General features: G+C 38.0%; 1 protein-coding gene and 1 pseudogene across 1 annotated transcript; one reads left to right on the top strand and one right to left on the bottom strand.

The window, feature by feature from the left end:
• The first annotated feature begins 1,650 nt into the window (after positions 1 to 1,650).
• Positions 1,651 to 7,377, top strand: LOC140163289 (uncharacterized). The gene is made up of 4 exons (XM_072186687.1): positions 1,651 to 1,661; positions 1,702 to 2,210; positions 3,500 to 3,730; positions 5,960 to 7,377. The coding sequence occupies exons 1-4, from the start codon at positions 1,651 to 1,653 to the stop codon at positions 6,241 to 6,243; spliced, it is 1,035 nt and encodes a 344-aa protein (XP_072042788.1). The 3' UTR covers positions 6,244 to 7,377.
• Positions 7,378 to 20,244: 12,867 nt separating this feature from the next.
• On the bottom strand, positions 20,245 to 20,342 carry LOC140163343 (small nucleolar RNA U3; annotated as a pseudogene).
• Positions 20,343 to 26,297: the final 5,955 nt, after the last annotated feature.

Raw genomic sequence — 26,297 nt, 5'->3', positions numbered from 1 at the left:
GGATTTGGCGCCCAATCAGGCGCTTTTTTTTAAATTTAGGGTGCTATAAGGATGATACTTATATTAGTGAAAGCTCATAACATAGTGTTCACCAATTTTTAGATTTGGCGCCCAATTAGCGGCTTTTTTTTTATTTTAGGTGCTAATAATAAGAGATACATATCAAATATAAGCATACAACATGGGCTTCCGCATATTGGTCACCAACGTTTAGATTTGGGCTGTTTTTTTAATTTAAAGTGTTATGAGCATGAAATGTATAATTATCAAAAAATGAAAGCTTATTTCAAGGGCTTCTATTTCGTTTTTGGTCAGGGGAAGGTGGTCACGGATGGAAGTCACCGGCATAGATATTCGTGTTTGCTCAAAAACAGCTATGCCATCTAGTGTTACAATTGTTTTAAACAGGAAAATTTTATCAATGGTTACATTTCAGTGTTACCCACCTTTAATCATTGGCGCATACAATTGGTATCGATAACCATGATCATTTATTTTGGGTTTATATTAATTTGTGTGGAGTTTCCTTATCGGTAGCGTGGCTGTGACTGGTATTTGCTTGTCGTTGACTCTTTCACCCGTATAGCGCATATTATGGGTTCACTGATTTTGAATAACTTTATTTGAAATCAAAGACCTGAACGAAAATAATAATGTATTCTATGTAACTCGGGATGCTCATGCACTAATAAACTAATAAACTGCCGTATAAATAAGTATGAAGCTGTAAACCAAAGTGAAAGTATGCAGTGTAATACTTCGAAATGACTAAAGTTACTTTTCTTCGTGTTCTTTGCCTGGGAGACCTTGTGCAGTAGATGTCATCAGTTCTATTAGTGGTTAGTCTAGGTTTGTGTTGATTTGGCAACTAATCGTGGAATCGCAAAACTCTTAGTGCAATAACAAAACTGAAGACGTTGCGGATGAGGTGATACGGATCCTAGTGGATAAATGTGATTTAAACCTTTCCTGTGATTTTGTAATTTATTTTTACTTTAGGACAAGGATCTCAACCTGCAATGCAGCAACAAGCAACTCCAGGTTAGCAGAATAAGTGTCTATTCTCTCAAATGAATGTCATACAACTACTTTGCGACCAGTAGCTACCAGTTTTATTTGGTATTAATATACAACAACAATCTAAACAAAAATGCAGTTCAGGATGAAATTACGTTACAAACAAAGGTTGCCATTCTTCTTTTAGCTCAAGTTGTATTACAGTCAAGAATGAAGTTATAAAACATTGTAAAAGACTTTCGCGACATTCACGTTGCACGTTAGTTCAACGAATCATAAACCGTGTATAATTATAATGTAAACTGTGGGTTTGTGTCAATTATTCTTACAATATTTACATGCAGAAAATTATCATATTCTTTCAGCACCATCGATTACTGGAGCCGGGCAACCTCCAAACACCGCCGCCGGGTCAGGGCAGTCTGGTCCTAACCCCGGACTAGGACCACAACCTGGTCCAACACCCGGATCATGGCAGCCTGGTCCTAACCCCGGATCAGGGCAGCCTGGTCCTACACCCGGATCAGGGCAGCCTGGTCCTACATCCGGATCATGGCAGCCTGGTCCTAACCCTGGATCAGGGAAGCCTGGTCCTACACCCGGATCAGGGCAGCCTGGTCCAACACCTAGATCATGGCAGCCCGGTCCTACACCCGGATCAGGGCAGCCTGGTCCAACACCTAGATCATGGCAGCCCGGTCCTACACCCGGATCAGGGCAGCCTGGTCCAACACCCGGATCATGGCAGCCCGGTCCTAAGCCCGGATCAGGGCAGCCTGGTCCAACACCCGGATCATGGCAGCCTGGTCCTAACCCCGGATCAGGGCAGCCTGGTCCTATACCCGGATCAGGGCAGCCTGGTCCTACATCCGGATCATGGCAACCTGGTCCTAACCCAGGTTCAGGGCAGCCTGGTCCTAACCCTGAATCAGGGCAGCCTGGTCCTACACCCGGATCAGGGCAGCCTGGTCCAACACCCGGATCATGGCAGCCCGGTCCTAACCCAGCTTCAGGGCAGCCGGGTCGTAACCAAGGACCACGACAACCTGGTCCTACTCCCGGATATGGACAACCTAGTCCTGCACCCGGATATGGGCAATTAAGTGACCCTGCTCATGCTCCTCCCCAGAATACCCCTGGTGGCTACGCACCTGCACCTGGTGGCAATACATATGCTGGATATCCACAGCAAAGTAAGTAGATTTCAAACAAATTGTGTTAATCGAAATGTCTTGAACCTCTTTAAATTAAGAAGTCATGGGCATTTGTTTATGTCTGTATGGATTATGACCATTTTATTACATATAACATATTGATCACGGTTGAACAAATTCATCAGGATCGGTAGAATAAAGTCAATCAAAAGGTTCTGATCCAACAAATTGCACTTATAAGGTTGTGATTCATCAAAAATGTGCGAAAGTTGAAGATGAAGGTCAATATCAACTTTCTCACATTATTGATGAATTGCTGTATCATGTGTCAAGAATTCTATCAAAAAATCCAACAGGAAAAAGTCAATCAAGTCAATCACCAGTAAATCAACAGGTGATTGGATGGCCAATTATCAGTAGCAGTCTTCATTGACAACATCGAAACGTACACAGTAAGTGCAATTTATTGGATCAGAAACCAGAACATTGATCAGTTGGATGTCCAGAGTATCTCGGAACCTCGATATCTAACATTTTACACATTTCTATTCAGTTATTCAATTGCCCATACCTTAAGGGATCTAGAATGAGCGTTTATTGCGTTTCGACAGTATTTTTTGTGGGACATGGGAGCACCTCAGACCTATCGAATTGCATTCTGAATACGAAGCATGTCTTTTCTGATATCAAATAATTTTCATTTTTGAAAATCACAATATAATACAAATTTTATGACAAATTATAAAAATTTGATATTTTTCAAATTTTTGATATATAACAGTCCTCGAAGTAAATTATATAAATCTAATGATATATTTTAAAGTGTATGTAGCTGGGAGGAAAAAGCCGACGGTCAATTGAAAATTTTGACCTTTCATATTGAAGATATGGATTTTTTCCCAAAAAGACCTATTTTTTTTGTTTTTTTTGGGGAAAAAATCCATATCTCCAATACGAAAGGTCAAAATTTTCAATTGATCGTCGGCTTTTCATCCCACCTACATACACTTTAAGTATAAATCATCAGATTTGTAAAGTTTACTTCGAGTACTGTTAAATATCAAAATATCAATTTTTAATGATTTGCCATAAAATGTGTATTAAATTGCGAATTTCAAAAATTAAAATTATTTGATATCAGAAGGACATTCTTCGTATTCAGAATGCAATTCGATATGTCTGATGTGCTCTAATGTCCCAAAATAAATACTGTCCAAACGTTCATACCCCAGCCCTTAAGCCGATGGAAAATTGGTTTTGATTTTTAATAAATGTTTAGTGTCATCCTTTCAATTAAAATTATTTCCATTCATCTTTGAATCATACAGCACCACAAACAGGATATGGAGCCCCACCTAACACGCAATATGGATATGGACAAAATCCTCCTGCTGGACAACACCCTCCTGACTATCAGCAGCACAATCCCTCTGGCGATGGGCATCAGCAACCCCAAGGAACAGGATATCCTGGCTACAATCCTCCTCAAGGTTACGGTCAACCGCCTCCTTATTATGGGAGTCAAATTCCTACTCCTGGAGGGCAGATGCATGCAGAATGTAAGTTCCAATATGTCCGATGTTTCCAATCATTTTCGATGTCAATTTTCAACTGGTAAACTAGTAACATAACAATATGGGTAATCAATAATTATCAATTATGTCATATTATGAGATCATGATTGTCCCACGGACAAAGGAAGAGCGACTGTAGTTATGAATACCAAGGACTACAAAACCAAAGCAGAAGCCCTGCTTAGCGATGATAAGACATACAAGAAGTTGATATCCAACCCTACTAGTAAATATAAGAGCAAGCTTATTAAAACTCTTCAACCGTTAAAAGAGAGTGGAGCCATCAGTGACTTTAAACAGGTTGTATTTAAAAATACAAGAAACTGTATCCAACTATAGCCAGGTGACACCCAAATTCTACGGTCTCCCAAATGAACACAATACCACGATGTTTTTGCGCCCTACTGTTGCATGTAGAGGAGCCATCTCTTACGAGAATACTAAATTTACTGTGGACATTATTGGCCCGCTGGTTTGACGGTCGCCGCACCATTTGAAGAACAGTAAGAATTTGGTCAAGACATTGCAACATGTTCAACTTACCAATGAGGAGATTCTCGTAAGTTACGATGTAACTGCTTTGTTTACTTGCACGCCTGTAAGTAGGTCGCTTTGCATTATTGGCACTCGCCTGAAAAATGACATCACTCTTCATGAACGCACTGAACTCAATGTTGATCAGATCATGAGCTTGCTCGAGTACTCGCTAACAACCACGTACTTCCCGGGATCCCCGATCTTAGCCAACCTTTTCAGGGCTGTCAACTTGTTGGAATTGCTTGGCGTGAGACAGAAGCGTACCGGGATTTGCCGACTCAAATGTTCATTTCGACCGATGATTATTTGAGCCACGGCGCTCGAGACTGTGAAAAGCGGAACAAGAAATTATTCATGACGATGCGTGAGATTTTACTCATTTTTCAGCTTTTTGCGTGAGATGTATTACCTGGGCGTGAGATTTTACTACCTTGGCGTGAGACCGTGAGAAAGTGACCCAATGCGTGAGACTCACGGCCAATGCGTGAGAGTTGACAGCCCTGACCTTTTTATGGGGGATTTCGAACTGAAGGCCCTCGATTCGTTTCACAGCCCCCTAAATTTTGGGTTTGTTTCGTAAATGATACCATGGTTCTCATTGACAAGAACTTGATCGACGAGTTTACTGAGCACATCAATAACTAGCATCCCGCTATCAAGTTTAACTTGGACGAAGAGTCGATAGGCTGCTTACCCATGCTCGATGTATCAGTGTCGCGAGATGATGTTGGAAATTTGAGCTTCAAAGTGTACCGTAAACCAAAACATGCGGACCAGAATCTGGGTTTCGCGTCCAACCATCCACTTCAGCATAAAGGCGGAGTAATTCGTACCGTATGTGACCGCGCTAATTCCATTGTAACCAAGGAGGAAGAGTGTAAACAAGAACTTGACAAGGTTCGCAGATCCCTGGTCTCTCGTCTCTATGAGGATTGGAGCTGAGTTATTGCCAAAAAGAAACGTGAATCTAAACCGCAGTCCAAGAAACAACCAAATGAACCTAAGGGGAGTGTCTCCATCCCTTACATTCCGGGACTCTCGGAGTCCATTCAGCGGTTATTACGCTCCAACGGTGTTATCACCCACATCGAACCGACAAACACCATCAGACCATGCTAGTCAATCCAAAGGATAAGGCAGATAAATTGGACAAATGTGGTGTGGTGTACCACATCCCCTGTGGTGACTGTACTTCATCTTACATCTGGAAGAGTGACCGCTCACTTAATAGGACGAGTCTCATTGAACATGAGAAAACGTCATCGTCCCCAGTCAATAACATGCTACTGGCTCCACCCCCCTGAGAAGGGGTCCAAATTTTGGACCGGGAGTTCCACAGAGGTTCCGCAGAGACGTCAAGGGAGCCATCTAAATCAACCGTAAGGGGAGTAATCTAAACAGAGACAAGGGACGCCACCAACTGCCACCCATATATGACTCGCTCATCCATTCATCTAACCGGCGAAGGTCAACATCATTTGCTACTTCCGGTCATATGACCCAGTTTCCCGCTACAATCAAACCCAAGTTCAATTGGCATTGAGGACCAGTTGATGCTGGTCGCAGGCCACCAACCTCCACAATCGTGAGAACTTTGTTAAATGTTACCATATCGTTATGTCATATCGTATACTAATGAAGATTCTCAAACATGATTCTTTTTTCTTCTCTATACAGGGCAGAAACAAATGACAGAAAAAGATGCTGGTAACATCGCTACGATTATAGGAACACTTGAAGACCTTCAAAATTTATACAGTGATCTTAATTTGAAAAATCGTGATATAAAAGCAGCAGAAAGGCAAGCAAACAGCACAGACCCATCAACGTTGTGTCGAAATGTGTTACTAAAATGGCGCCACATAAATGGACGAAGTGGAACGAGGGATAAAATAATAACCGCTATGAGGAACAGACTGTGGGTAGGCGAGCTAGAAGAAGTACAGGAATTATGGCAGTGATAACCCTAACAAAATGTATTATTATCATAGTGAACCATTTTAACAGTTCTTTGCATATAATATAATGGAGAATATGCGACGATCCGGTAAATAAATAGATCTCATAATGCAAATTCCATGTATAATTATTGTTTTGGGTCATTTTCTGTCAGTAAATAATGGTGTTAAAATGGGCTAAATGTTTCTGCTTTAAAAAAAAAGTCTCACCCAATTCCGAGATGTTGCCTGTTCCTTGTATAGAAATTGGTGGAAATTGAATATTGTAAACGTATTTTGCCATAGCTTTAGTCGCTGTGCACGTGCTAGTTATTCCGATCCTCCTTTTCATTTTTAAAAATTTACGTTCATGTTAGTTTTCTCTATCTCATAAGACGATTTTTTATATCTTCAAAGCTGCTTGGTTCAAAACATGATTTTTCCTTCACTTTCTTGAGCAGCCTGAGCTGGCATAACAACTCAAAAAGTAGTTAATGCTCTGCGTGCTAGCCATAGGCTTCAACATAAAAAGTCCTAAGTTTTGAGATATTTTCTCAAATTATCAAGAGCTATCTAAAGAACCACTGAACCAATACTAGGCTTGTTTGTACTCATTTTAATGCATTTTTTATGCTGATTCCAAATATGGTAATGAAAAATTACAATTCTGAAATATTTGAAGTATTTGAAATTTTTTTTAAATTTGTTGTCTGCAGTCGACACCCGCGTAGAGAGAGTTAATGGCTGCTTGAGCGCCAGCCACCACACAGCACGAACATTGTCGATCTTGGTAAGATCACGAGAGGGGCTATTGCGCATCCATAGTATCCTTAAAAATACTAAATGCCAAAATATCGCTGTGTATTGCAAAATTAAACAAGAGTATCATATTTACAAGTAAAATTCTGTGATCGATAAAAACATAAAAAATATCGACAATTTAACATGAGTGAAACTTGATGTGGTGTTGAACCTTTTTTAGCTCTTGTATCTCTAATACGCGGCTGTTTGATGGGATGTACAACCAAATTTTAGGCTTAAACAGCTAAATGTGATATCATGCTAATGTGTACAGATGCTTTTGAGTCATTCTCAACTTTGATTTCCCCTCTTTTACAAAATTATTCACTTTTATAGCATTTTTATAGTTTTTTCGGATATAAAATGTATCTATTAATGACAAAATTGGTGGCGCTATTTAATTCTGGAAATTAGTCTTTCAAGCTTTTAATACAGATAATTCCTTTTATTGTTTGATGAAATATGTTTGTAAAATTTCCTTGTTGCTTGTTTAACCTATTCCACCTGTTTTAATGACAGTATTAATCACCTACCCCTTGCAAATAAATAAATATGATTTAGGATAAATAGCGCCATCTATAGTTTGCATTTAGTTATTATATACTTCATTAATATATTGTTGTTCATTGATTGGTTAAAAGTGGATCACATGACCAAAAATAGTTCTACCGTCAGTACTCCTATCCGTAAATAGTACCTCAAAGCCGTAAATAGTATTTTCAATGTCCCGGATGAGCCGTAAATAGTACCTCCAAGCCGTAAATAGTACTTTTGACCATGCCTTCCGCGTGCGCGCATTCGATGCGACGGAACAGTTCACGCACGCGAAACTGCCAGAGCGTGATTTCCCGCTGCTGTAATTGGTTAGCCCGATTTTAGCCTATTCGATTTTTTGAAGGGCAAAATATAGGTACTATTGATCTCACCTCGTGCCCATAGTTTTAACCAGAACATCTCATGGCAGTATATATTTGTATAATAATGAAGTCAATTCTATATACATCAAACAACCGTGAATACAAGAGTCACTTTTCTTAACAAGAAATTAGAGTATAAAGTTTACACCTCTCGTAGAAGGAAATTGGTTATGTGTAGATAGTCTAGTCAGGTGCGGGCTGGTATTTTACCAGAGTGAGGGATTGAGCGCCCTCTGCCTCCCTAGCTCAGTTGCTAAACATGCCAGCTTTAGGTTCAACGGCCAGTATGTTCAAATGTCTTGTCCATTTGTTTTTGCTACTGTAACGATGTAGACAGTACAGCTAGCGACACAACCCGGGCGACACAATCATGATGAGATATTGCTCCGTTCTTTCTCCATCTATATAGTTACTCATATCTTGGTGTTCATGGCATTCGTTAGTTTAGGTTTAATACCAGGTCTTCCAAGAGCACTTGTGAGTTATGTTCCGTCCGGACTTTGTCCTTATACTGCTGGAGAACAATGCGGTAAGATCGGGTGCCGCTTTTCTGGTAGGGCTAGTTTAGTTCCAAGGTCTCTTGCCATGAACATCAAGCTCCATATTCATTTTCTTGAGTATTCTAAGGGGTCAAGGACGGTAGTGATTTTCTTCATATTGTAGTAGCCTATCTCAATGGCTCCGATTTTTCATCATGGGCCAAAGAGCGGAAGAGGGAGATTTACTTCTCAACGGTCATTAGGCTGGTGTTGAACATGTCATCATTGGTCAACCTTCCAACACTGGCCAACATATTCCAGATCATGGGCGAACTACTGCATATTGGTAGATCTCGGCTGCTGTGTGTCCAGAAAATAAGCTGAACAGGGCTGGTCACCCGTAAAGCTGTTGGGACTGCACTAAAGTAATTCCCAGCAAACTCTACGATTACGAAAACTACAAGCAAATCTTCAAAAATACCGAGGGTAGATGAGCGGCAGTCTACTGTTGACTCCATAACGGACCAGCGGGAACTCGGCACACCATCACGAACTGTTGGCCCTGAATATTGTCGCCTGTCTACCTTCAAACCTCTTGTAATATCTACTTATAATGTCCGTACTGTTAATCAACAAGGGAAAATCCATCAGCTATTCATTGGCTGTACTGATGCAGGTATTGACATTGCCGGAATTCAAGAACATCGTCTCAACTGATGAACTTTGGTCAGACGATAGGAACTGGGTTCTAATATTCAGTTCTGCTACCAAGCAAAGGCACGGAAGAGTGGGTCTGGTCATGTCCAAGAACATTCACAGATGTCTTAAGTGTGTTAAGGCTGTTTCCGAGAGGATACTATTTGTAACATTCCATGGTACCCATCAGCTTAGCATCACTGTTGTATATGCACCCACTGATTGCTCAACATCTTCTGACAAGGAGGAATTCTATTTATCTCTATCTGACCACCTGGATGGTATGAAAAGGCACAACATCCATCTCATCCTCGGCGATTTTAATGCCAGAATAGGAACAGATAGTCATCTTTCCCCATCCTTGGGTCATTGGTCCATACTGCTACCATGATTCAACCAATGACAATGGTGAGCGTCAACACTTGTCAGGAGTACAATCTCAGACCGCCCAGATGAGATTCCTCCAACCCAGGAACCGTCTTTGGATTTGCACCCATCCAGCTGGATCAACCCATGCACAGTTAGATCATATTCTAATAAACAGCAAGTGGGTGGATTCTCTCCGCAACTGTCGAGCATACAACTCAATAGAAGTGGACTCCGATTATCGTATTGTGAGCGTCCGTCTAGCTGCCAGTCTGCGAACAAGCAAAGGAAAACCTTGTAAGACACCAAAATTCAACTGGAAGAAGTTGCAAGATCCTGATACAAAGGAGGAATTTCAGCTGGAGCTATCAAACAGATTCCAGGTCTTGAGCATGGATGATGCCATCTCTGATAGGTATGAGACCTTTGAAACAGCGGTTCGTGAAGTTGCTAAGCAATTTATTGGGAAGCAAGAGCCATGCTGATGACATTTCATATGTGTTTGTACAAAAACTTTCTTGCAGATTAATTCGTTTAGCAGAAATATGGTAAAATTTGAATTACGTTCTGGTGTACCAGAACGAAATTACACACAGTGCCCTATGGAGCAGTGCAATACACATAATCATGCAACTCGCAAAATCGGAATCAACTGAAATCCGAAAATAAGCTTTTTTTCGTGGATATCTACTAAAAAATAAAATAAAATAGGAGGCTAGGATCACATAATACTCCTTCAATGTATCGTTCAAGATATGTTTTGTCTCATCAAGTCCCTAATATAAAAAAAAAAGTTTTGAATTTGATATGCCACATTTCAGGATTTTCAGTTAAATGTACCAGTGAGCAATGAAAACTCATCTTACTATACCTTTAAGGGGGTACTACACCCCTGGCCAATTTTGCTGACGATACTGCTATGATTGCTTTAATTACAAATGATGATGATTCTGTCTACCATCAACAGCTTGATGATTTTGTAAAATACTGTGATGCCAATTACCTGGAATTAAACGTTTCCAAAACTAAGGAAATGATTATTGATTTTAGGAGTACAACTCCAAGCCCTATAGTGGTGAAGGGTAGTATTAATGTGGAGCGTGTGTCCTCGTATAAATATCTTGGCACTATGATTGATGACAAACTCAATTGGCATGCACATGTAGATTACTTATCAAAAAACTGAACTCCAGAATGTATTGTCTCAGAAAACTGAACTACTTTAATGTTGATGTAAAAATAATTGCTCTGTTTTATGATTCCGTTATTGAAAGTGTCTGGAGATATTGTTTATTATGTTGGGGAGGGAATGTTGCAAAAGGGGATAGGGACAAAATTGATAGAATTGTGAATGAAGCTGGAAGGATCATAGGTGTGTCAAGGCGGGACCTCGAAGCTGTTTATGCTGATCTGTTGAGTAAGAAGCTGACTGATGTGATGGATGACTCTGGTCATCCACTCCACGATCGTTTCTCATGTCAGCTGATTCCCAGATCTGGTCGGATGCGCTTGTCCTTTGCCTTGACAAGCCGGTATCTTTCCTCCTTCGTTCCACAAGCTATTAGACTTCATAACTCTAACTACACTCGGGCGCCGTTCTTAGTAACATGTAATTGACAGAGCTTCATCTTTTTCAATGTGTTTTTGATATGATATGATATTTTGTAGTAATAATGTGTTTTGTATGTAGCACTCATGAGTGTAATTTCCCCTTGTGGATTAATAAAGTTTTACTTGACTTGACTTGACTTGTGCCTATTTTTGCATTTTTCTCAAAGATGATAGCGCATTGGTGACAGGTAAGATATGTATATTATAGGGGCAAAGACTAACTACAACTACTCAAGGCAAGTAGTTATTGATTTATTTATCAAATATTGATTTTCCCTCATTTTTGACTGTAACTCCACAACTGTTGTCTGTGCTGAAATAAAATTTCCAGTGCAGTAGTTGTAGTCCTTGCCCCTATAACATACATATCTTACTTGCCACCAATGCGCTATAATTTTTTTAGAAAAATGCAAAAATAGGCACAAAATTGGGCAGGGGTGTAGTACCCCTTAACTATATATATATACTTAATCTGTTACTTATAATTACAAAATCTGTCCTGACCTTATTACAGTTATTTTTGTAACTTAAGGGGTCTTGGCATTAAAGTATCGTTCTCCAAAAAGTTTTTCGATAAAGTCACATGCAAGGTTTGGTGTATTTATGGTATGTTTATTGGTAGCTGTGGTGTTTTAATTGAGTTTTGACTGGAGTAATAAAATGTTTTTGCAGAAACATTACGCGATTCTGGCCATTGTGTATTTCTGTGTATTTCAGTGGCAAAATAGCACATGTTGTTTTACATACCATATAGTTTTGCAACTATAACCCCACATGTTTGATGTTTAGATGCTGTTACACCAAAAATCTTACTTCGTAATTTCCAACATCAATCTCGTACTATTATTACAACTTTTTAAAATATTTAAAATATGATGAACAGAATTTTTCACCCAACTGTAACAGCAGTTTTCTTGCTGCAATAATTTAAAAAAACACAAAATGTTTTTGATTTTTAGTATACATAACAGTCTCTCTACTACATGTGTACGAGGGGGTATCAAAAGTTTTAGAAATCACCCAGAAGTGAAAGAGCTATATCAATGAAATTTTGGCCTTACCCTTGCGATACTCATTTTTTTATGACGCCCTGTCAACTATTTTAATCAATTTTAATCAGATCAACCCTGACATAAAGGGAGTGGTGGTGGGATAAAAAAAATTACGTCCGTTCTGTATGCTGAACTGACATAGAATGTGTCCTTAGCGACAAACTAGCGATGGGGCCTGCCCGCGAAACCATCACGTGACTTCACTGCGGAAGACAATTTCAGTCGCAGGGATGATTTTATGTTTTATTTGACGAGCAAATTAAACTGCATTATCCCCAGACACTGAAATAAAGAAACGCCTCACACCAATTTTAGACCTCTTGTCAGTCATTCAGAAAGAACGCATAATATATTCATGCAATGTTTTGAGAAAATTCATCGGAATCAGTCAACTAATTTATTGATTTATGATGGTCAACTTTTTCGCTCGCAGTAATTACCCGACCGAGCCTCCCAAACAACTACTTCGAAAGCCAGTTGCGCCTATAAACCAAAAGTTCCCTTAACACACAGGGAACTATTTTACTGGATACTGGCGATGCACTATCTAACGATGGAGAAACTATAAAGGCTACATCTAACGATGCATCATCTAACGATGGATAGAATATAAAGACTGCATCTAACGATGACAAAGCAGCGGTCTTTACAATGCATATATCAAAAGAAATTAAACAGTTCATCAAAGTTTTATTTTACTGTCCACGTCCTTTGCTTTGATTTGATTTCACTTCACTTCACTTCACTTCACTTCATTTCACTTCACATCTTTCACTTCACGTTACGTCGCGTTACGTCACTTCACTTCACTTCATTTCATTTCATTTCATTTCACGTCACGTCACTTCATTTCACGGCACTTCATTTCATTTCATTTCATTTCAATTTATTTCATTTTATTCCATTTCATCACTTCCTTTGCTTTGCTTTGATTACACTTCACTTCCATTCATTTCATTTCATTTCACTGCATGTCATGTCTTTACTTTACTTTACTTTACTTTACTTCACTTCACTTCACTTCACTTTACTTTACTTTACTTTACTTTACTTTACTTTACTTTCGTTGCGGAATGATGCAAAGGGTTTTGCGGGGGAAATGTCACTTACAATGGTTGAAACATCAATTACTGTAAAGATAGTTCTGTGTAATGCATTTTAGAATGTTTTAACCTAACATTTTATATATGAAGAGCTTTGTTTCAAAACCCCTTACATCCACTTGCCCAATTTTGAGAACACATCAAAAAATCATCAGAAAATAATCACTGATATAAGGTGTTTTTCAACAAAAGCATTTTTTGGCGGGATGCTCATCCTACCTAAGCATCCCGACAAGAACTGCTTTTGTTGCAAACCCCCATATATCAGTGATTTTTTTGATGATTTTTTTATGAGTTCTCAAAAATGGGCAAGTGGATGTAAGGGGTTTTGAAACAAAGCTCTTCATATGTGACCCGTTCTGACAAAACCATGAACACGTCGCATTTTTGACATTTGATGATTTGAATAAAAATGTAAGCACGGGACAATAATTTTTAAAATTATACCAAAATTACATACATAGCATCAATACTTTTCAAGATATGGATATGAAATAGATGCATTTGTAGGATTGAAAGTTTAAATTAGGCTTGATTTTTGATTGCCAAATCCAAGGATACTCACATATTTAGACTTTCGCCATCTTGGCTGATGGCTTCTTCAGAATGACCACTGGTGATCCACTTTTCCCGCGGGATTGACCGCTGCTTCCGGCGATTTTCGCATCCCTATGTTACTTGTACACCCTAAGGATAAAGTTGATACCACCAAGACCAGTGGAGTTGTGTATGAAATTGGGTGCAAAGGTTGTGACAAGTCCTACATTGGCGAGACGGGTCGTCCGTTTGGAGTGAGACTCAAAGAACATCAGAAAGACGCTGAAAAAGTCGCTGACAGAAAATACATAAGAAAGAATAGATCTGTGTCAACAACTGAACTTAACAAATCGGCGATAACTGACCACATTGCCATTGAAAATCATGTCATCAACTGGGAAGAGCCTAAACTACTCGAGAAAGATGGAAACCAGCAAACAAGACTCATCAGAGAAGCAATTTGGATCAGAAGGCGGGGGGATAAAACAGTCAACCGGGACATCGGTAGTTACTCTCTTGATCACGTATACGATCCACTCATAAGAACTCAGCAACCTAGGGATGCGAAAATCACCGGAAGCAGCGGTCAATCCCGCGGGAAAAGTGGATCACCAGTGGTCATTCTGAAGAAGACATCAGCCAAGATGGCGAAAGTCTAAATATGTGAGTATCCTTGGATTTGGCAATCAAAAATCAAGCCTAAGATATGGATAATTTTGTAAATGATACCTTCATATTTTTCCCAAATTGTTATTCTAGGTAATGGGCTAATTAGTATCTTGCCTTACACAGGATTGAATAGGGATTATCATAGTTCAACTGTAAATTATTGATTAAATAAACCTCTTTTTAATAAGTACTTCAAGTGTTTTGAAAGTCCACTTAGTCCCAAGGTCAAATACTATGAAATTAAGAATTCAATTTTTTTAAAATATTTTTATGGGAATGTCATCTTTAAAGACCAATAACTCAAAAACATGCCTGGCGACTTGTTCCGGGTTTTGTTGGAGCTGGTCACATATTTGTTTTCAAACTGGTACATATGAATTATGCATCATTCCGCAACGTTGCGGAATGATGCAACATTAATTGATCGTTACATCTTTTATTTCATTGGATAAAGATGAATAAATTTGCTTTGCATTCTAGTTTCAATGAAAATCAACCTTATTTAAAATTGCAGTGCTAATAAATGATACTTTTGGGTTGCGGAATGATGCTTTTAATCTTAAAATTAGTACTCAATCAATGCTGACGAAGATAGACGTTATAAAATATGAAAATTTCTGGTGTATATATTTTGAGTTACTAATATACTCACATGCATAATTTGTTTCCAACATTTTACAGTACAGAGCATTTGCTGTGTTTTTAGTTTTGCTGCTTTTACCAGTCAAGAATATGCAAATTTATACAAGTCAGGACGTTTTCTAACAATGAACACCATTTCCTCAGAAAAAAACCTACGTTTCCAGAAAATAAAGTCTTTTAGCTACAATATGAGACCAAAATCACATACTTGACATGATTGTTAAATTTTGACAATTTGGGTGAGCTTGCTTTGGAATTGACCTAATACCGGTATCTCCTTTATCAGCCCTATACTATTCCTAAACACACTCGCTTTTGCTCGGGCCCCTGATCCCTCGGGGACCATGGACTTCGTCCACCCTGTCCACCCGCAGGCTATACGCCCCTGATTGGAAAAAATTTAAAAATGTTCAATACGAAGGCCCAATTATTATTGAAGCATGCAGTTTGCAGTTTATTTCTAGTGGCGTATCTGGACTTTTTGTGGAGGGGGGGGGGAATTACCCAGTGATTTTTATTCCGGCGCGATTTTGCTGGGATATATGTGCGCACAGCGAGCAAAAAATTCAGTTTCATACTATATTTGAAGTAAAAGTTGCCCGTGAACCGGGACAGTTGATGTTCATTGGGTTCATTGCGCGAAGCGCCCAAAAATTCGCATTTTTACACTATATTATACCCAAATTAAGGTGAATGTGCACATATTTAAATAAAACCAAGACCAAGATTTGTTCCCTTTGAGTTGGGGGGGTGGAGTCAAAGAAAGAGCTATAATAAGAAGGATTATTAATTTTAGTCCCTGCTGATTTAATATTTTAGTCGGCTTCTTATAACGTGTATCTGGGTCTTGTTCACCATGTTCACATCTTCAATCCTTCTACTTCCAGGGACAATTGCACGTATTGTTCACACAAAACTTGTTATACTATTTTAGCCCCTCAATGTGAATTGAATTGAATGTATGAAGTGCGCGCGGAGCGCGAAAAAATTTACAATTTCATACTATTTTAGCCAAAAATCAAGGTATAATACCGACTGAATATTGCCTGTATTAACAGTAAGCCTACTAGAGCAAGGAAGTATTTGCCGAAACGTGGGGGGTGGGGGGGTGGGCATTTGATATTGTGTCCCCCATTAAAATGTGGAGGGGACATGTCCCCTGTTCGCATGCTTCACTTCATTTCATTTCATTTCATTTCATTTCATTTCATTTCATTTCATTTCATTTCATTTCATATCAATTTGTAAGCGCTCTTTAGCAAAGTCATAATTCATTGAATTTACAACCGTATTACAAAACAGGCGAAAATAGTAATTTTTGCACAATATTTGCAATTTAAAGAGAATTGCTCATTTAAATGAAGCTAGATCTCACACAGTTCTTATGATGCTATGCACTCAACCGTGTAGTATAAACACAGACTGCGTAGAGACTAGACTCGCTGTGCTTGGAAAGGGTGTGTATTCGGGTGTATCGAGGTGGAAACTGCGTAGATGGATTTATAGGCTAAGAGAATCGTTTTTGTTGTCAAACCTTTTCATATGTCATTTCATTTCATTTCATTTCATTTTACTTCATGTAACTTTACTTTACTTTCATAATTCACTTCACTCATTTCATTTCATCTCATCTCATCTCATTTCATCTCATCTCATTTCATCTCGCTTCATCTCATCTCATCTCATTTCATCTCATCTCATTTCATCTCATCTCATTTCATCTCATCTCATTTCATTTCATCTCATCTCATTTCATCTCATCTCATCTCATTTCATCTCATCTCATCTTATTTCATCTCATTTCATCTCATTTCATCTCATCTCATTTCATCTCATTTCATCTCATCTCATCTCATTTCATCTCATTTCGTTTCATCTCATTTCATCTCATCTCATTTCATCGCATCTCATCTCATTTCATCTCATTTCATCTCATCTCATTTTATCTCGCTTCATCTCATCTCATCTCATCTTATTTCATCTCATTTCATCTCATCTCATTTCATCTCATCTCATTTCATCTCATTTCATCTCATCTCATCTCATTTCATCTCATCTCATCTTATTTCATCTCATTTCATCTCATCTCATTTCATCTCATCTCATTTCATCTCGTTTCATCTCATCTCATCTCATTTCATCTCATTTCGTTTCATCTCATTTCATCTCATCTCATTTCATCTCATCTCATCTCATTTCATCTCATCTCATCTCATTTCATCTCGTTTCATCTCATCTCATCTCATTTCATCTCATTTCATTTCATCTCATCTCATCTTATTTTATCTCATCTCATTTCATCTTATTTCATCTCATTTCATCTCATCTCATCTTATTTCATCTCATCTCATCTCATTTCATCTCATCTCATCTTATTTCATCTCATCTCATTTCATCTCGTTTCATCTCATTTCATCTCATCTCATCTCATTTCATCTCATCTCATCTTATTTCATCTCATCTCATTTCATCTCGTTTCATCTCATTTTACTTCATGTAACTTTACTTTCATAATTCACTTCACTCATTTCATTTCATCTCATTTCATCTCATTTCATCTCATCTCATTTCATCTCATTTCATCTCGTTTCATCTCATTTCATCTCATCTCATTTCATCTCATTTCATCTCATCTCATCTCATCTCATTTCATCTCATTTCATCTCATCTTATTTCATCTGATCTCATTTCATCTCATCTCATTTCATCTCGTTTCATCTCATCTCATATCATTTCGTCTCATCTCATTTCATCTCATTTCATCGCATCTCCTCTCATCTCATTTCATCTCCTCTCATCTCATTTCATCTCGTTTCATCTCATCTCATTTCATCTCATCTCATTTCATTTCATCTCATCTCATTTCATCTCATCTCATCTCATCTCATTTCATCTCATCTCATCTCATTTCATCTCAATTCAATAGCATAGCTGAGATTTTTGCTAGAGGGGTTAGCCTGTGTAGGGCGGGGGCCCAAATCCACCAAAAGGGGTGGTATGGGGGTCGTGGTGCGACGCCCTACATCGACAAATAAGTCCTCTTTTCAGAGTAAAATTATTAAAGAAGGTCCCAAGTAAAAAGAAGATTTCACAAAGGGACCACTTTTCATGCTAACTTGAGCTGTTCAAAATATCCAACAAAGGTACATTCTTAGATGAAGTATATGAAGTAGAAAATTCTGCACTTCTTCCTTGCAAAAACATCCTGTCATGTACAGGCCTGTTTGTGTAGACATTACCACTTTCATTAATTATTGTTAGCCTTAAGCATGTTAAGGTGGCTGTGTACTCTCAGATATGCATGTAGTAAAAGTGCAATAACTTTGTAATTATTCGCGCAAGATATATAAAAGTATACATTTTTATGACGGCAAGACATCAATAAATCTTATTATAAATACAGATTTGGGGTAAAAACAACAATTATGAAGAAAATCACAAAAAGTGAGTTTTTGGCAATATTTGTTAGGTACATCATAACAAAAAACACTCTTTCCAAAATATTTTATTTTGTTTTTAGCTCAATCTTGAGGCTCCATTCCAAAAACGGTTTTTTATTTTTTGATATTGGCCTTATTTTTTGAGATATTGACCATATAAGGCATCAAATTGAACTTTTAAAATTCACAAACGCCTATTTGCACAAAATGATGCCTAAAATCATACATAGACCAAAATATAAAAAAATGAGAAAACCGTTTCTTGAGTCGATCATACTTTTTACGATGATCATATTTGCTTACCTATAGATGCTGTATTTATTGAGTTATCGTGTACCTAAATCGTCATTTTACCGAGAAAATGAACATTGAAATAATGGCCGTTGAAGTTTAAAGTGGTCACATTATGCACTTTCATCGAATCTTACAGGAGAATGCGGCAGTTTTCGTTTTTCTACCTTATATAACGTGAACATCGGGTAAATCCACAGCCCCTTGAGAAGTTTGAGCGAAATCCATTCATAACTTGATATTTAAATCGGGGAAAGAACTTGAAAAACCCACATTTTATCAGCTAAAACGGAGCCATTTGACCGCTAGGTTTTTGTGAAATCAGTGCTTCCGTGGTGCTTCCATAAGATGCGCCGCGCATGTAGATAAGCGTTGCGTATGCGTAGCGTATTTGTGCGTTAACAAATTGCGCGATACGCAACGCGATGCGCGGTTGCGCGCGTGTACCCTGCTGGTACAACAAAGATTTTCTTTCCTTTTCAATTTCAAATACGATTGGAATAGTGAAATAAAATCCTTAAAATATTGCAGTTGGAGTTTACAAATCTGGATTTTCATTCCTTGTATTTATAAAAACATAACAAAGTACAAACTTATCAAAAAAACTCAATTTTGCGAAAGAAACCATGTCTAGAGTACACAGCCGCGTTAAGGGGGCTATCATTTTCTTCAGAAGGGTGGTCCCAATTTGCAAATTTGGGTATGTGATAAGTGATTGACAAATTGCTTGGTGGGGAGTGTAAATCCTGCTGTTCTGAGGGGTAATAAAATGAACAGTGGAAATACTAGTTCCCTCGCAACGCTCGGTGCTCGCTCCGCTCGCTTTTCGAGAGGCGTCGCGGTTTGTGGAACGGGGCTAGTTCTACTCTAGCAATTCTTTCGAATTTCCTCAAAACAATTTAGCAAATTTTGTGTCTACACATAACTTCGTTGCATGTACACTTAAATAATTAACTACAAAAGAGAACATGCAGTGTTACAGGTCCTTTATAATGAATTTAAACACAAATGATATATTGCTGAATTCCTGATATTGATGTGGTTTCTGTTAATTTTGTCAAATTTGTATAATCTACACCCTTTGTCCATCCTAAACAAAGTTATTGGCATTTACCCAGACAGCATTACAATCTTGGGCCGGGATTGGTCCAATATTAAAATGTTATTGGCCCATTATTAGATACAATATTGTACCAAGATGTTTTGCCCATGGGCCTTTGGATTGGCCCAATATTGGCAATATTTAAATTGGCCAATATTGGGCCACTCATGGCTCAATATCGAGATCAGTACTGGGACAATGTCTAACCAATATTGTTTTCTGTTGGTAATTCATTGGCATCCATTTGTATGCCAATATTATACCAAGATTATTTGCTCATGGGCCCTGGATTGGCCCAATATCTTCGCGGTAAGAGAGGAACACTACGACTCATCACCGTGTGGTTGATTAGCCATCAAGAGTATTTGATAGCATGGTGACACGTACTTAAGAAATTATCTTTAAAAGTATGGTCACAGAGCATACCTTGAGAGGACACTTGGCTCATTTGCATGGCAGTCGGACTCTCCATTGTATTTGTTCATTTGTGTATGGAGAGCAATGGCGACCCTTCATTGTATTTGTTCATTTGTGTATGGAGAGCCATTCTTGGAGCCCATGGGACTTAGGCTAGGTCCTCAGGTAGAGTCAGACGCTGTATGTACTAGAAACGCCTATTCTTAATTCCGCGTTTAGCCTAAATTTGTATTGCCCGGCGGCCCCGCGCAATGGAAAAACCTGAATTTGTTACATAAAAAGAAATGAAAATTTAAAAAAGCCGGGTTCCAAATGAGTACATATTAAATGGGTGTAGAAATAGTTCTCAAAATATTAATTAATTTAGACAAACATACGGGATATAATGAACCTTTGACATGACGCCATGATGACATGATTTTATTAGTCGTTTTATATATCACCTATACCGTGTGTCATAATACCAATATTTTGTAATTTTATATAAGAACTAATATTTTGCATCATAAATGCGCAGTCCATATGTACAAACGAATACTAATCTTCAAGATATTAAGCTTTAGAAGACTTCAAAATAACATGTCACTAAGCAGGTCATAGGTGCTGGCCTTGTCCTATTGTACTTGCTCATTTGTGTATGGAGAGCTCACTGACCTGTATAGAGGTCAATGGGCCAGCTTCTTTGTGGGGCACAACTCCATCGGTTTTAGGGCGTAGTTCATTGAACTCAAGGGGCTGTTATTTGAAGTGCTTTAATGTTATTGCAAAACGGATCGTGGCGAAAGCTAATAAATAATTCATACCAGGGTTTAATTGATCCAGGGATGCGGACATTTCATTATTCGCAAACCACCGGGATTCAATATAGGTTTGCGTTGTAAATGAACATGTGAATAAGAGTGTCATCCCCCTGGTATGGTCTTAGAAGTGAAAGTGCCGAAAATTCTTGTGTATTTTCTTTAAAATATATAATCCGTGGTGTTAAATAGCGTTTAACCTATATTGGCTGCCAACATGATGCCAATGTAAAAAATGCCAATTGAAAACCAATATTAACCCAATATTTCTCGCCAAGATTACACCAATGCCAATTTGCCAATGGAAAACCAATATTGATCCAATATATTTTGCCAATGCAAGGCCAATGCTAATAATGCCAATGGAAAACCAATATTAGTCCAATATTTCTTGCCAAGATTTTACCAATGCCAAGTTGCCAATGGAAAACCAATATTGATCCAATATATTTTGCCAATGCAAGGCCAATGCTAATAATGCCAATGGAAAACCAATATTAGTCCAATATTTCTTGCCAAGATTTTACCAATGCCAAGTTGCCAATGGAAAACCAATATTGATCCAATATATTTTGCCAATGCAAGGCCAATGCTAATAATGCCAATGGAAAACCAATATTAGTCCAATATTTCTTGCCAAGATTTTACCAATGCCAAGTTGTCAATGGAAAACCAATATTGATCCAATATCGTTGCCAATGTAACGCCAATGCCAATAATTGCCAATGAGAAACAAATATATCGACCCAATATTGCTTCCCAAGAAAATACCAATGCCAAGATTGCCAATATGGCTTTCCAATATTGGGCCAATGTGTGTATGTTGTCTGGGTAACTTCCTCTAATCATAATTAGAACCTTTTTTGCACCATATTATAAGTTTCTATAAGGTTCTTTTTGATGTAGGCCTACAAAGGACCTACACAAGCCTTTGATTAGAAAATTATAGCGCCCCTTGTCCTTACTGTAACTCACCGCTTGTCCTTACTGTAACTCGCCACCTGGTCTTACTGTAACTCGCCACCTGGCCTTACTGTAACTTGCCACCTGGCCTTACTGTAACTCTCCACTTGTCCTTACTGTAACTCACCCCTTATCCTTACTGTAACTCGCCACCTGGCCTTACTGTAACTCGCCACCTGGCCTTACTGTAACTCGCCACCTGGTCTTACTGTAACTCGCCACCTGGTCTTACTGTAACTCGCCCATAACTCGCCGCCTGGTCCTACAGATTTTTACTAAAACTCTCCCATAACTCGCCACCTGGCCTTACTGTAACTCGCCACCTGGTCTTACTGTAACTCGCCGCCTGGCCTTATACTGTAACTCTCTCATAACTCGCCGCCCCATAACTCGCGCCGACTTACCGTACCCTTCATTTCATCTCATCTCATCTCATTTCATCTCATTTCATTTCATCTCGTTTCATCTCATTTCATCTCATCTCATCTCATTTCATCTCATCTCATCTCATTTCATCTCATCTCATTTCATCTCATTTCTCATCTCATTTCATTTCATCTCCTATCATCTCATCTCATCTCCTCTCATCTCATTTCATTTTTATCTCATTTTATCTCATCTCATCTCATTTCATCTCATCTCATTTCATCTCACCTCATCTTATTTCATCTCATATCATTTCATCTCATTTCATTTAATCTCATATGATTTCATCTCATCTCATCTCATTTCATCTCATCTCATTTCATCTCATTTCATTTCATCTCATCTCATTTCATCTCATTTCATCTCATTTCTCATCTCATTTCATTTCATTTCATTTCATCTCCTCTCATCTCATCTCATCTCCTCTCATCTCATTTCATTTTTATCTCATTTTATCTCATCTCATCTCATCTCCTCATCTCATTTCATTTCATCTCATCTCATTTCATCTCACCTCATCTTATTTCATCTCATATCATTTCATCTCATTTCATTTAATCTCATATGATTCATCTCATCTTATTTCATCTCATCTCATCTCATTTCATCTCGTTTCATCGCATCTCATTTCATATCTCATTTCATTTCATCTCATCTCATCTCATTTCATCGCATCTCATCTCATCTCATCTTATTTCATCTCATCTCATTATATCTCATCTCATCTTATTTCATCTCATTTCATCTTATCTCATCTTATTTCATCTCATCTCATTTCATCTCATCTCATCTTATTTCATCTCATCTCATTTCATCTCATTTCATCTCGTTTCATCTCATTTCATCTTATTTCATCTCATCTCATCTCATGTCATTTCATCTCATCTTATTTCATCTCATCTCATTTCATCACATCGCCTCTTTTTCATCTCATCTCCTCTCCTATCATCTCATTTCATCTCATCTCATCTCATTTCATCTCATTTCATCTCATCTCCTCTCATCTCATTTCATCTCCTCTCATCTCATTTCATCTCATCTCATCTCCTCTCATCTCATTTCATCTCATCTTTTTTCATCTCATCTCATTTCATCTCATCTCATTTCATCTCGTTTCATCTCATCTCATTTCATCTCATATCATTTCATCTCATACCATTTCATCTCATCTCATTTCATCTCATCCCCCGGCTCATCTCAGGTTATTTCATTTCATTTCATTTCACTCTATTGGGTAATTTCATTTAGAAGTCTTCCATTTTTGCTTTGTGTGTAATTTCAATAATTTGACAAAAATAAAAAAAAAATTATTTCATTTCATTTCATTATTATATTATACAGGGTGTCCCAGAAAAATGAACGCGCCGTGAGTAAAATTGACGTAAGTCGAGAACTAAACATCAAAATCAAAAAATTTTAAAATGTAGCGCATAGCCTATTTTATTGTGCATTACATACGAAAATTTTAATTGATTCAGTTGAATTGAATGGTTGCGAAGAAATTATCAATTACATAATGCACGCATCAATGCAGTTCATTCCAAGTTTGATTAACAGGCACTTTTTTCATACTCCTCACTGCTTCCTAAATTGTGTGTATCTCATTATATTTATTCCACATTATTCAGTTTATAATCCGACGGTGTTATGTTATTCATGCTTTCACTGAAGATGAATAACAGTTTGTCCGAGAAAACATTGATTTCTGCAATTGGAAGCTTGCAAATATGTAATATTTTAACTTTCCAAAGAACAGTTGAGCCAAGAATGACAATGAACAAGTGCTTGCAGCTTTACGTGTGATTTTAATACCATGCAACAATAATGTTGAAGTTTTAAGAAATTTATACTTTACAATTTCATGGAAATATTCCAAAAACATTAATGTGTGTGAGAAAGTCTTAAAGCCAGATGGAATAATTTATGCAATAATTCGTTATGCAACAATAATATCAACATTAACGAAAAAAAGATATTTACAAGTACCGAGCATTCATTTTCAATATCGTGCAGGTTTTCAAATTTGAACAAAACCTAATTAAATGTTTTGCAAGAAACAGATTATTTAAAAAGAACGAAAAGGAGTTCACGGTACAAAATATGAAGCCCATTGACAGTTAACTAGTGATTGATTGATTGATTTTATTTGGTACTATAAGAATAACATATACAAATTACACTACATATACAGTATTATTATAACAAAATAAAATATATTGCACATCAAAATTGTATAACGAAATTACAAATCAACACAAGTACCAAGGATAGCCCAAAAAGCCTTGGGAAAAGCTTATTTCCATTGGGGTCCTTTACAAGCAAAAGAAATATAGGAACAAACTGCCATACAAAAACAAGAACAGAGACAACGTGCAAAAAGGACGGAAAAAGCAGAAATGTGAGACCAGCTCAAACTCTAAAAATCAAATGGACCCTTGATCAGCTAAAAACTGTTTGACAGATTGTCTGTACAATTTAAAATCATTGATGTTCTTGATTTCATTTGGCAGTGAGTTCCAATGATGAATTGCACTATTCATCAATACATCATCAATTCATCAATACCGGACACGGCTGACGGTATAACGCCAGTACAAATCCGATACTGGTCAATGTTTGGCCGCCGTTTTCTTACCAGGATAAGCTGTGCCGTACTTGGTCCATTATTGGGCCAATTGAAGACTACCCGAATATGGCATCGAGCCGGCACATACATACTGGTCCAGTTGCGGCAGACACTTGTAGGCCGGGCTTGTAGGCCCCCGAGTACCGGCCCTGTATTGGCCCAATGTTGCATTAATGTGGGCGTGGTTTTGAAACCCTGACATTTTCTACTATCAAAATACAATATTTGATCAGTATCATCTTCATTTTGAAGGGCCACATGTTATTATTATTAGTAAGAAGAGGCAGTGAGTTTGCGCTTGTTCCGAATATTTCATTTACTGCCTTGTAAAAAATCTACATGAGCAAGGCATAATTTTTACCATAGAATATATATTTCATTTATCAATGGCTCAGTTTTGTGAGCTTGGTTTTTTATCGACCTTTAATACTTTGCACATCAGTTAACACAAATTCAATTGGGCTGAGTGCAAGTAACCTGTAGGTCTCCTTTATAAAGAAGGAGATCTGGTTCAACAGGTGAAACTGACCAATAATGCCTGAACCAACCGGATAATCGAGGAATGAATAGAAGAATATTCCACAGCTAGACGTGGACCAAAATGAAATGAAATAAAAAGGACCAAAATTGGACCATTATCGTTTGCTTACGGTTGCATAATGGGAATATATTGGCAATATTATATTGGCCCAGTACAGTATTGAATAAATTGGACCTCTACTGGGCCAATTTCAACCCATTTTGGCCCAGTGCTGGCAATATCTATTGGGCCAGTCGAATGCCCGTGTGCACGACTGTGTCGGACCAATACAGGCTGTCATTCTTGGTCCTTTATAGCAGCTTTTATAGAGCCAGTATCGGGCCGATTGTATAATGTTTGCTGGGTTGGAGTGAGGAACCTTAAAGTTGAATGGACTACCCCTGGTACTGTAATTATGAAGAGATGATACTCTAGTAAAATGCATTTTCATATATTCAGGACAACAGTTATGGAAAATTTTAAAAACATGACTAAGTTTTAATTGAACTACTCTGTCTTGACTGGATAGCATACCCACCAAATCCAATTCTTTCTGCCCAATATGAGTACGTGGCCCCACATCCAAAATAAAACGAACGATCTTGTTTTGCATAATTTGTAAT

The sequence above is a fragment of the Amphiura filiformis genome, chromosome 10, assembly GCF_039555335.1.
Source record: "Amphiura filiformis chromosome 10, Afil_fr2py, whole genome shotgun sequence".
Classification (NCBI taxonomy): Eukaryota; Metazoa; Echinodermata; class Ophiuroidea; order Amphilepidida; family Amphiuridae; genus Amphiura; species Amphiura filiformis.
This window is presented reverse-complemented; position numbering and strand designations above follow the sequence as displayed.

Excerpts from the sequence above, each read along its gene's own strand:
- LOC140163289 (XM_072186687.1), top strand. Across the intron at positions 2,211-3,499 it reads TGCTGGATATCCACAGCAAA|CACCACAAACAGGATATGGA; the intron begins GTAAGTAGATTT and ends TGAATCATACAG. Across the intron at positions 3,731-5,959 it reads AGGGCAGATGCATGCAGAAT|GGCAGAAACAAATGACAGAA; the intron begins GTAAGTTCCAAT and ends TTCTCTATACAG.